Here is a 12,802-nt window from a genome sequence, read left to right as displayed (position 1 = left end):
CTTCTACGAGTTCCTCCTCGGTATTATAGACGCCCAGACGTTCGAGTCTAGCAGTCGATGAGTGCGTGGGCACTTGTAACGCGGCTGTAAAACTTTTCTATTGAGGCAATCAATTTTCTTGAATTTAGTTTTCTTACATGAAGATAAGAGATGGAGTAGAGGATGCGGCTTGTGCCGCCTGGAGTTTTCCTTTCTCCGTGAGGTTTTTGTGACTGGTGGTTTTTCGTCGAGTTAGGCCGATAGTTTGGTTTACATGTGCGATGTAATTTGCGATATAAATTGAGTGTTTGATCTGTTACGCTGTATAAAAAGAACCAGAACTTTCATACTTCCTACAGTTGGTACGGTGTTGGTACCTAATCACAATTTTTATGTCCGGTGGGGATTGTGATCTACGCTTTGCGGGTAGAAGAAGGAGCTCAGATTTCTCAGGTTTTTTGTAACCACTATAGTAAAGGTCTTAAGAAACTCGCATTTTAATTGAGTCCAGTTGGCCAATACACCTCGTGGTTATCGAACCAAGTTCCAGCCTTGTCTACTATGTAAAAAAACATGTCGGAACGCTTCTTTTTCGTGCAACTTGTTAAATATCCGGACGCGCTCCAGTTTCTCCAACCATTCATGTGGGTCTTCGGCGGGGGCTCCTCGGAATGATGGCAGTTCTCGGGGATGCTGCAGGGCGATTGGCGACATTGCTTCTTGCAGTACGGTGGTGGGTGCAGCTGTCGTTCTCTTGGGTCTTCTGGCAGGAGACCAAACTCGGGCGGCAGACCTTGCAATCGGGGGCTGGCTCTAGTTGGACTGGCTTAGCGGATTCAATAGGACGTTGGGAACATAAAGGGTGCATACCCCGCACCTCACCAGATGTCACGAAGCCGAAGTTGACGCAGCTTTCTTGAAGGAAAAACAACCTTATTGGAGCGAACTTGAGCTCCCCTAATAACTCAAAGAATACGCAGACGCCGAAACAACACTCAACAAAGTGACGTGCGGGGACTGGTGTCGGCGAATCGAATACCGCGGAGTCAGCTCTACAGGCTTTTATCATTCGGCGCGAGTGTTTCTGGAACTGTCGATTTACATCCAGCACATTATACATCAAAAAAGATTATTGTAGGATTGTGACGTTAGGGGGAAACGCTCTCCTTATCAGAATAAAATAAACCGTGCGGCAGAAAAGTGAAGAATAGAACACACGGTTCGCTTGCTACACAGATAACACAGTCGGGCGCAACCAGGCAGTAAAGGGCAATTCGCACACAAACAAACCCAATGCATGGTTTGCGGCATTCCTTTGGCATTACACTTGCACTACCCATAACTATGTGTCAGAAAATGTGTTTCTTCTTGCATTTTTTCGAGACCCAACAATAAACCATCTTTTATAGATAACGTTTTTACCCTCAGCATATGGAAATGACTGCTGGATGTACTTTCGTTATCTTTATGTAGAAATGCAAGATTTGTTACCAAAGAAATATAAAACAAGGAATCTTGCACAAAATTCAAATCTGGTCAGCCCGTGAAAGAGAAATTGCCACATTGGGATTGTTTCTTGCCTGAAACACAGCACCAAGTAGTGTCATTCTCCCTAATTACTTTCTTACGCGGTAAAACAATTTTAGACCAATACACTCGAACAGGGCACGCAACCCTAAAATTTGACTTTTCACTTTACTGTTACATGTTAACACAAAACTTTAAAAATCAGGACGACGTTCTACGTCGCAAATTACTTCAACGCATATTATATTCCAATAATATAAGACTATAATAATGGCGTGGTTATTTTTTTAGAGAGACACAATCGTTGTTATTGAAATTCTAATCTTCTGAGAGGTTTTATATCGAAACACAAGCAACGTTGCGCAACAACCTACTTTGAAACAAGCACATTCGATGAAACTACACGTGCAATTGCTTTGTTTTGTATCCTCTAAACGACTTCGACTTGCATAGGATGGTAGCATGCCGCTGGTAATAGAAATGACGGTGGTCACGTCTCCGACAAAAACGAAACGCTCTCCAAACGCCAGAACGCCCATACACAGAAAAAAATAGGGATAAATAGCGGTGGCTCGGGCATACAACTGTTTTAGGTACGCGTGCACGCGTATTTAGGCTGTGCCTCAGCGTTAGTTATGGCCTCGGAGAGAGCGAACCCACGCTGCTTAGGGCTCCGCCTTGCACTTCGAAATTTTGAACACACACGTTATATTTTGTTAACCCTCCCTACCCTTACGCTTCGTTTCATCGCGTAAGAGAAAGGGCGTTGTTTTTTTTTACTGTTTACTGTCTAATAAGAAAAGCCTACCCGCGGAGTCCACAAATATTTGTATACAAACTTCTTTGTAATGTCTTATAGCAACGCCATGTATCCTGTCCTTCAAGCCAATGTTATGTAGTCATATTGCTAATAACAGCAATTTTGAGGTCCCAGCATAACTATGTAACAGCTAATAAACACGGGTTTAAAACGAGGATACAGAGATATTATAATAAAAATACGATGTGAAAATGAGCATAACAAAATTTGCGCCAACAACGTGTCTGGCTGTTTTAAACCACACATACCGGCGCTGTTACACACTCTCGCCTACAAAAAACCAGAAGTATGACTGATTAGCATTCGATGCCATTGAATAATGATAATTGTTCAAGACAAGTTTATGCGGGAGATTTTTTGTTGGTAATATCTTGCAAAGTACTTTTCCTCCGGTTTGAAGAATGTACAGTGGACATTTTTCCTGATCCAATGACATAATGGTCGAAAGAAAATTACAATTTCTAGGTTTATTTAAACGAACTCTTATTGGCAAAGTAGGTACCTCTCAACCTGTTGAACTGTGATAATTTCGAGAGAACCAAACACTGCACTGTTGCAATAAATGCCTAGATTTCGAAAAACTTCATTTCCTGCCAACAATACTAACTTTGCAGTTCTTACGGCCTTTATTCCTTTAAGCCTAATTTTGTGTGTTGGGGAGGGCGAGGCTTAATGCGTGCAATATTTCGTGCAGTGCATATGGTTACCCTTAGAGAAGCTGAAACAACATAAACTAAAACAACCATTTGAGTACATTTAGCTTCCCAACAATGTAGTATCGAGGATCCTATAACTATTGCCTGCAAGAATCATATACACGTAGTCTGTGCCATTATGGAAAGTTCATCGAGCGCAGGGTTTGAGTAGAGCCGTGACGTTAATTTTTTTTGCAAATGAGTCACTGAGAATACAAAGCAATTGAAGTACAACAGGGCGCTGATAAACTGTTTGGTCGCACACATCGAAATTGAAAACGTGTTTCTGACATACTATTACTCCAAACTGTAACAGTGTTTCTGTAACCAAAGTCCCATTCATTTAAAGCAGTGGCCTTTTTTGCCAGACAGAAGCAACCATCATTATTAGAAATTTGTAGAAATTCAGGCAAACATTTCTCCCGTTTTACCGTAATTTTATGTGAAGGAAAGTTTGACATCCACCTAAATGCAGCCATACGGCTACAAAGGCTACAATTTTATACAAGAAAACTATAGGGTAACATATTTTGCTGGTAAAGTCTCGTAAATTTAAATAGTAAATCTAACGAACCAAGTCCGCTTTCCTTGGTACTTTGGGCAACTTACGGCATTACCGGAGTATTCTCAACAAGATAATTGGTTTGCTTACTCTGCCCGAGTAAAAGGTACACAAGGTCAAGTAAAACATATGATCCTAGAATTGGCAAAATTTCCTCTCACGTACTACTGCAAGGTAGCGTAGAAACGTCAGTACTGCAATGTGCATATCAGGCCGTTGTTCAAAACAAAAAATATTAGCTTTTTGTTTTTCCCTATTACTAACGTTTTTATCTCAAGATTTGCACTTGTGGTGACATATTACAATGTGACTAACAGGCTTGTAATCTACCCAAAAACCGAGCGTTTTCAAATAATTGCTGTTTGTTTATATCTTACGTCGATATACGAATGTTGTGTAATATGTATTATGTGTAGCATGTACGCTAATACTCAGGGATAAAGTATTGTTTCCTTTATATGCCAGGTAAAAGCAAACTTTGAACTTACCCTGAAAATATTCCGAACGAACCTCGAGGCATCGGCCACGATTAAGAATTTCCTTCGTTTTCAGAAACTTTTTGATGCTGTTAAAATCGTTTAGAACAACCATCTCCCAGCCATTCAACTTCAGTCTGGAGAGGCATTGAAGAGACGAAGAAAATGTATTATATTTACATTGTTTTACATCGGCTTTTTGAAGTTACTTTTTGGTGTCAGAAATATTTCTGCAATATTATTTTATTTCATCTAGAACAATAAGCTGTACCGTGGAACAGAAGCGTCATAGTGTTCTCAAGTTTGCATTTCAGTCTACAGAAAAGAAAAGCTATCCGGAGAATGTATCTGTGTAATAGTAAGAAGTGTTCGCAACAACACTTACACACAAAACATTCAAGTATTTTTATACAAGAACAGTGAATGAGGCAGACAATACGTGTGGAAGGGACGTAGTCAATCCTAAACCTTGTTAAACAAGTAGTAATATCAGCAAGAAAACAAATCTTCGGTATAAAGAGAACGGTTCTAGATTATTTATTGATGCCTAGCTGTAAACGCTAACAATATTACCCCAAAGAAAAACAATACCAGCGTATCTAAACACACCAACATGTATATCTTTTAACTACTGTCACTTTTTGAACTAGAAACAAACAATATCTTTTTTTTTAAAAACAGCAAGGCTTGATGGATAACAATGAAGCTTTTTCATGGCTGCAATATTACAAGTATAATCGTTTTACGAAGTTTGCAGAAACATTACTAGCGCGAATAAAACGATACACAGTATCACATTTGGCTGTGAACGTTGTTCGGTATCGTCAAGTGTTTAAAGAGCAAAGCCTACGCTCTGCTTTTTGCGTACTAATCAGCCTGAGAAGTAAATTTGACTCTTATAAGCCCCGCGCTACCAAAACAGCATCTTCTTCCGGGGAACGCTGCGGACCGCTATACTACCCTAACTGTGTTCGTACATTTTGCGAGTCGTGCGGAAGAAAGTGAAAAGAATGAAGTGAATATGCAAGCATCCGTGTCCCACCCGAATGCAGCCGTGTACACACGCGAACACCTGCCCGGACGGTGCGGAGCGCGGCCCCGGTAGGATCCTGGCAGTGCTTGAGTGCAGCGATGCACGCAGGCAGGGCGATTGCAGTTTGTTGCCGGTTATCAAAAACGAAATCACAACGAAAACAATTGTGTGGGGAAAATTGCGCAGGTGATCATTGTCCACGTTACTACTCAAATAGCGAATCAAATATCTGCAGCTATTTTAGGCCAAGGCTGTCGTTCACGGGTAGGGGCAGTTCAACTGTGGGCTCGGAACCGTCGCCACAGGGCGTCCTTTCCGATTAAAGAACAGCAGCCTATTCCTGCTTGTACTCTGCATGCGATTAAAAGTGTTCGGAGGTGCCTAGCGTGCTAAAAAAATTGCCTTTCATAACTGCTCTGTATGAACGTTAGAACGTCAGGGCACGCCTCTCTTATTTTTGTCGAGTTTCAATCCGTACCAAGCAGGCCTTGCGGGACTAATTTGGTTCGCTTGCAAACCCGGGAGAATTTTAGGCAAGTACTCAAACGTGTAAAGACTCACATAAGAAAGCAGCACTTCTTTTAACTATGCTACGTTGAAAGACCAACCAAAACTATCAGACTTCATGACACGTTTGCATTCGAAGGCGTGAGTTTTTCTGCTACCACTGTTAAGCTGGAAAGCATTTCGTTACAGCCGTTTATTTGTAGCATTGTTGAAAGCAGACAACATTTGCCCCGTTCTCCTGATTCTGAATTACTAACCCCATTGTACTTTCCGCGAATATTTATATTCCCACAATGTGACGCATCACTGGTGATTGCCAGAAATAGAAAGAAAGATAAACTTTAGGACACCATCGATACATCTTCAGGTCCTCCAGTCTCTCACGACCATCTGCACGCCTAATTTCACACGGACAAAAAGCTACTAGACTCCATGGGGCAATAAGTTTTTACTGGCCACAACATTCACAATTTGCACAGAGTACTTTTTTGCAAAAAAATGTACCCGAACGAAATGTATCCCGACCTGCCAAAACAACCGTCATTAGACCTACAACGGCCTTTATACGGTGCAAATTGACTCAAGATACAAGGCTTGCAACCTACCTATACACAGGACCGCAAACTTGGGCCCACTCAAGTGCTTTTGCCTTAAAGAAGTTGAAGGTCTGGACCTCGACGTGTCCCCTGAAACTACTGGTTGGTGGCATGGGCGGGAGTCGTGCTCCAGGCGGAAGTTGACGCTTGAGAAGGAGGCCTCGAAGACACCGAAGAGTGAACCAGACCAGCGGTGCAAACGACAGGCATAGTACGACGGCTGTTGTCAAGCCCATGACTGCGGATACCTTGAAGTCACTCCTCCCTCAATGCACTTCACTGATGGCTGCGAAGAAATCTGAACAAAAAATTCACACAAAATGTGAGAAAGTGAGCCTATAGACATTTATTTGCATGCATATTATTATTTCTGTCTTGCGAAATTCCGGTGCAGTCATTTCCGGCCAACCTACTATGTGTTGTTTCTGGTGAGGGCGTGTCTACGCTTTTTACCTGACGCGCACTGAAACTGCGCATGCAAAGCTTCATTAGGGTAACCATTTTCAGTCTAAAAGAGGCTAGAATGATACGATAGAGAGAGGTAGCAACTGTAGAAGGCATTAATCTATTCAAGGAAGAAATGTTCAGCAGAAATATTCTACAAGTAAAAGAAACTGTGGTTGATTCCTATGCCATAGGAATCTATAAAACACGAAAGTGAAATGTGCAGCGACATCTGCAGCTCAGCATGATTTGCTAGTCGGTGGCTGTCTTGTGGCCGTGCTTGCCAGAGACGTCGTCCTGGCTTGCCGCTTCTGCAAAAGTGTACCGGCGTCATTTCCATGACGGATATGATGTCAGCGAGATCTTGGCGTATACTGGCATAAAACAATTCGGTGTTAAAATATAAAACCAAAAACGAACAACCCAAAGTACACGCACTCTTTAGTAGTAAAGGTTCCTTCTCCGCAAGAACACCCAGTGCGCAGGGAGAAACCTTTACCAGTCCGTGCTTCATTGTAAAGGTGTCACTTCCGTGAAAGATATGACGACACCGAAATCTTGGTGTATCCGGGAAAACAACAGTTTCTTCTTACAAAATGGCATAAATTTGCGCAATAAACACATGTGGGCCGGAGCTGAGCATGCCTGCGTTTGGATATTCTATCACAAGAAAATCATAAACATTAAAGTGAAAATGTTACTGCGCTTTCACACTTCACGACATTCTGAAACAAAATAAGCAGCTTTAATGCCCGGTAAATTGTTTCTAATGATTTTTTTCAGCCAAAGAAGATGCATTGTTTTGATTGTTTAGAGGTGCAAAAAAACCATCGCCAAAAATAGGAACTAACGAGACTCCTGAAGAACCTCATCTTAAGGAGTTTCATTAGGCATCAGTGAAGCGTAAACGAAACATCAGGCATCAGTGAAGCGTAAACGGAAGTGATCCATGCTCATTCATTAATTGTAAACCAGTCTACTTGCTAGAATCCCAGTAATATTGAGAACATTGTCGACCAAAAACAACACCCTGGAGGAGATGTAAACTGATTTCAATGTTTTGCTAAAAAGTGAACAAGGCACACTTTGTCTAACACCAATCGAAACAGCCTGCTTTCAGCACGATATAAGAAACATCGCCGTGGGTAGACGTAGAAGAATGACAGAAAAGACTAATTTTGTGCTAATTTTGGAATCGCATCCTTTAAATGCTCGCGCTCACTGATCTTAAAAGAATACAACGTAAACAACAAGAAAGAAGTTAGAACTCAGTGTGATATCTGCCTATACAGCTGAGCCTCAGTTCTCTCGTATCTACTCGAACCTGAGCAGACGCTTGCTTGAAAACGTAAGTCTGTTCGCCGCCCGCATTCTACGTTTTACGCAAAGTAATAGGAGCTCAGGACCCTATTCTCGACTCCGTTTTTTCTCCGAACTGGCAGTGTGTTTTATGGAGTTAACTCATAAGTAGCCCGTGACGTGGGTACAATAGCACTGAAAACATGCACTGAACTTTTTTGTTATGACAGCAAATATTATAACATAACTGGGTCGCCGCCTGAGCACGCCATTCGACGCCGGTCAGGCTAAGAGGGCTAACGGGGGCGCCGCAATCACCTAGTCAGTGCAAGCTTGGACATGGATCAAAGCTAGGCCGGGCCGTTTTTTTCTGTGCGTTGTGAAGGAGCGTGAGGCTTTGAGCCACCGTCAGCAACCGGTGTCCGACCACCACCCAGATATCGCCCGGCGATCTCCTTCATTGGAGAGGGTACGGAACGCCAAGCGCACAAACGTAGCGTAGGAGATTGAGGAACAGCGAGCCGTTTGGCTCGCAAAACGGCTGAAGCGGGACCACAACAACAAGCACTTCCATAAACATAAGTTAACGATGAGTGTATACCGAAGTATAAAAATTACATATAAATCAAAGATTTACCAGGTGAAAGCAAGCCTTAACCCGGATAAATCAACATTTGCCTTTGCATAGCTACCATTAGATGGGCTTACCTGCAGCCGTTTTTTTCTGGGCTCTTTTCCTCCCAAATTTTATCATGTGGCCAACCAGCTCGACAAAAAGAGCCTAGACCACATCGGTACTTCTGGTTCTTTGAAATAGGCCGGATGTACGGTCCATTGTGTTGCTGTTACCCCAAACGAGGAATTGATACTTTATTGCCATAGGCAAAAACAAAAGACGGGGCGTTATTTTATGCTCTATTATTGCTGACTTTAAAGGCTCTTCAGATATTGTGGCTTCTGCTAGAAAAGAGTTTTTAACCGCACCTCGTTCGAAACTGAGCGTGTCGCAAATTCGCGGGGCGTCGTGGCGCTGAAGTTCACTCCAATTTATCGCCCCAACTTCCCCCGATTACAACTGCCATTTTCAAGTTATTCGGCAAAATAGAATAAATTTTTGTCAGGCTGTTTCAAACTATTGATTATTACGTTCCCGCCAACTGCTTATATCAAGTTACGTCTTCTCAACAGTCACATAATGAGCATGATCTACAAGCCATATTTTTGTTGAATAGCAAATACACACCGCCGTTTTTCTGTCCTTTCATTTCGCCTAATTTTTAAAGCCGACCAAGAATACTGTGCCTTCGTTACGAGAAAAAAAGCAAATTTCAGAAATGTCGACAAAAACAATATTATATGTCAAATTCAAGAAACTATACGTGGCCACTTTGTCAGTCAGAAGTGCGAGACAACAAAAAGTGTGGTTGATCTTTCTTTCAAAGGAATCAGTAAAACACAAAAATTAAATGTTTCTTTACAGGAGCATTTCAATGTTTACTGTGCATCGTTGTGAACTTCCACATCGCTATTTAAATTTTGTTGGCAAGGCACTGTTAGACCCACCAACATTTTACGCTGGATTACACGCGCCCGAGCACTGCGTAAATCCGATTGAAACCCCAAGCACTCGAAAACCGCGTGAACGAAACCGGACGGGTTGCAGCGAATCATTTCGTGAAGTCACAGTCTGCTACAGCGAAAGGAGCGTGATTTGCGGGTCGGCAGCAGTCTTGCGGGTGTGCTTGGCGAGTGGCATCCTGCTGGCGGGAACTTTCAGTAAAGGTGTGATCACATTGGTCCTGCTCCATAGCGTCTACGCCATACGCTTGTGTTGTGGAGAGCTCAGCCTGTGGAACGTGGCGACGGCGTTCCACAAATTCGGCAGACACATAAAATGCATATCATACGATGCCCTTTCGAGGACGAATAAACACAACTGGTATACGCTGCCGTGTCGAGGCGGCAACTATCGGCGCTCATTAGCATCATGACGCACTGCTTCGCTTCACCTCTCCTAGACCGCAGCACCATGTGAATGGAGAAGTCAGAGGGAAGGACATAAGGTGCGTTCGCACAGCTATCCAGGCATAACTTCATTGCTCAGTCGGTAGAGCGATCGCGGACTCGAAACCTTGCGCTGCCGCCGCAATGGTACTTCTGGTGGCATCATTTCCGAGACAGATATGACGTCGGTGAGGTTTGTGTAACCCGGCATAAAACACTTTCCGGTTAAAAACAATGCGAATCACAGGATGTTTCCGGCGAATTCGCAAATATATCGAGGATTCACGAAGTCAAGAACGAGGCCCAGAAGGTCAGCGGCGTGGTGTTCCCACCTCTCTCCTTCCACTTGCGTGACAAAGAGGAACCCGCCTCTGCGAGACTGTGGTGCCTCCTTTCGGTGGTTGTGGGAACGAGCTCCTACTCCTGCGTGACGCACATCCTTCAGGAGACGAACCAAAAGGATATCCCTGCGCGGAGTCTTGTCTAACAGTAGCGTTTAAAGCACGGGTTATATTCATACAAATTTCCCAGAATACCTTCGGCCATGGGCATTGTCCTACTGTCAAGGAAGGACCACCGGAGAGCGCCTTTGAGAAGCGTGTCAAAACGGCTTTGTAACGTGTAAGGCTTTATGTCGTTTTATTGATGTGGAAACTGACTGTTGTACATTGGTAGTTATTATTTCTATTGCGTGTACACCCATCTGGTGTCATAGATGACATCTTGGGAAGTTTGCGGAATCATCATCGAGTTTCAAAAACATTTGGTCACATATTGTCGGTCCAGTTTGTAATAAGGTGATCTTCAAGAACGTGGTAAGTTGGCACGTTGCTATCGCCGATTTAATTGTTTATTTGGCGAAGAAGTAAACGGTCCTCCTAGTTTTATTCTCAACAGTGGGGCAGGGCTCATTGCTGCTCGTTGCTTTCAATGGCCGTAGTAAGTGGGAAGGGACTTAGTGGTTGCCTTGATCTGCTAGAATAAATCAGATTCCGCTTCATATTTCCGGAGTATCTGTTCGGCAGACCTGCCAATGCTGCTTCTTGTGGAAGGGCTCTAAACGTTTCTCAGTTACTGAGGCGGGAGCGCTAACACCGTCCACTCGGTATTCACCAAAGATAACGGACAAACGCCTCAGCTCCCACCGCCTAATAATGATACAATCAACCCAATAAATATAACTGACGAAGGAATCTGTAGCCTTTTGCTTGAGCTAGACCCTAAAAAAGCTTCGGGGCCCGATTACATTCAACACGCATTTCTTCGGCGATATGCAGAATGGTGTAGTAAATATCTTGGCCTGGTTTTCCCCAAATCTTTCTCGTTGTCATAGCTTCCAGACGACTAGAAAAAGGCCAACGTTACACCAATTCCGAAGTCGGGGGATTGCGACGACCCTTGTAACAGTAGACCAATTTCGCTAACCAGCACATCGTGTAAAATATTTGAGCATGTTATCCTAAAACACTTAACAGTTTTCTTGGAAACAAAGGGCATCCTGTCACCTTGCCAACACGGATTTCGCAGCAGATTATCAACCATTACGCAACTAACAGAAGTTGTTCATGACCTAGCATTGTCTATTAACAACTGTTCCCACACTGATGTAATATTACTAGACTTTTCAAAGGATTTTGACTCCGTATGCCATAATAAATTAATTGCGAAGCTCCGACACACAATCGGGGACGCAACAATAACACACTGGATAAGATTATTCTTGATTGACCGTTCACAGTTTGTCATGTTTCCGCAAGTGGCGTCTGAAACCGTTCCTGTTACCTCTGGGGTACCACAAGGCTCCGTTCTTGGGCCACTGTTATTTCTCATCTTCATTAATATCACGAAGAACGTTTACTGTAACAGAACGCTATTCGCCGATGACTGCATTGTTTAAAAAGAAATTACCAGTTTTTCCGATCACCTTGAGCTGGCTGAATCATTAAACCATCTTGCCCAGTGGTGCACCGATTAGCAAATGCCGATTAACCTTAAGAAAACTGTGTGCATGAGTCTAACAAGAAAAAAAGATCCTATAAACTACGTTTACAGTATTAACGGCGCGAGTCTTCAAAGAGTAAATAAACACCAATACTTAGTTGTAACAATTACTTCACAACTTAGTTGGGATGCACACATTGACTAAATAATTTCAAATGTGCTGCGAAAGCTGCTTTATCTTCGCAGATGTCTTCGAATGGCTCCACACTCTGCCAAGCTTTTAGCATACATTACCTACGTGAGCCCAGTTCTAGAATATGCCAGTACAATATGGTTTCCCCAAACAGTCACTAGCGTAAATAAACTTGAAAAAGTACAAAGGAAGGCAGCGCGCTTCACCTGCAATAGATATAGGCGTACTGATTTCCCGACGAATATGTTATCAATCCGTGGCCTTCCAACACTCGCCGCTAGAGCAAAACAGGCGCGCCTGAAATTTCTTTTTAAGTTAATTCACAACCACTACAGAACCGACACATCCAGGTACATTCTCCTACTAGAATCCCGTACAACCCGGCATACACACCCCCATACTCTAAAAGAATATTCTTTCCAGAACGACACCTTCAAGAACTCTTTTTCCCCCTCGCTATAGGAGAATGGAATAGTTTAGACACCTCCGTTGCTAACAAAAATTCGCTAAAAGACTTTGCCTCAAAAAAAGAAAATGCAACATCTTAGCCCCCCTTGCCTTCATTGGTAGATGCATTACAGCCTCCTGTTAAACTATTTGAGTGGCCGAAAACGCTATATGTGTGCAGTTATTTGTAGTGTTTTATCCCGTTTCATGTAACATTCCTTATCAGCTAGTGTTACTGATGTTTGAAATGTGTTTTTCTGTATTTCCGGCTACAAATGA

The 12,802-nt window shown here is 42.9% G+C and overlaps 1 protein-coding gene across 2 annotated transcripts in view; it reads right to left on the bottom strand.

Annotated features, from left to right (window-relative positions):
- The window catches only part of LOC144145627 (vitamin D 25-hydroxylase-like), a 52,498-nt gene that overhangs the window by 31,309 nt on the left and 8,387 nt on the right, over window positions 1-12,802 (bottom strand). For both annotated transcript variants that reach the window (XM_077677299.1, XM_077677298.1), the window contains exons 2-3: window positions 6,205-6,493; window positions 4,072-4,196 (exon numbers count right to left, since the gene is read on the bottom strand). In XM_077677299.1, coding sequence (XP_077533425.1) covers window positions 4,072-4,196; window positions 6,205-6,431 — 352 coding nt within the window. In that variant the 5' untranslated portion in view covers window positions 6,432-6,493. The remainder of the gene's footprint in view (window positions 1-4,071; window positions 4,197-6,204; window positions 6,494-12,802) is intronic.

This window comes from Haemaphysalis longicornis, unplaced genomic scaffold (genome assembly GCF_048455015.1).
Source record: "Haemaphysalis longicornis isolate Haplotype H1 unplaced genomic scaffold, Haemaphysalis longicornis Haplotype H1 scaffold_7, whole genome shotgun sequence".
Classification (NCBI taxonomy): Eukaryota; Metazoa; Arthropoda; class Arachnida; order Ixodida; family Ixodidae; genus Haemaphysalis; species Haemaphysalis longicornis.
The sequence above is the reverse complement of the archived record's forward strand: the minus strand, read 5'-3'. Positions and strand labels throughout refer to the sequence as shown.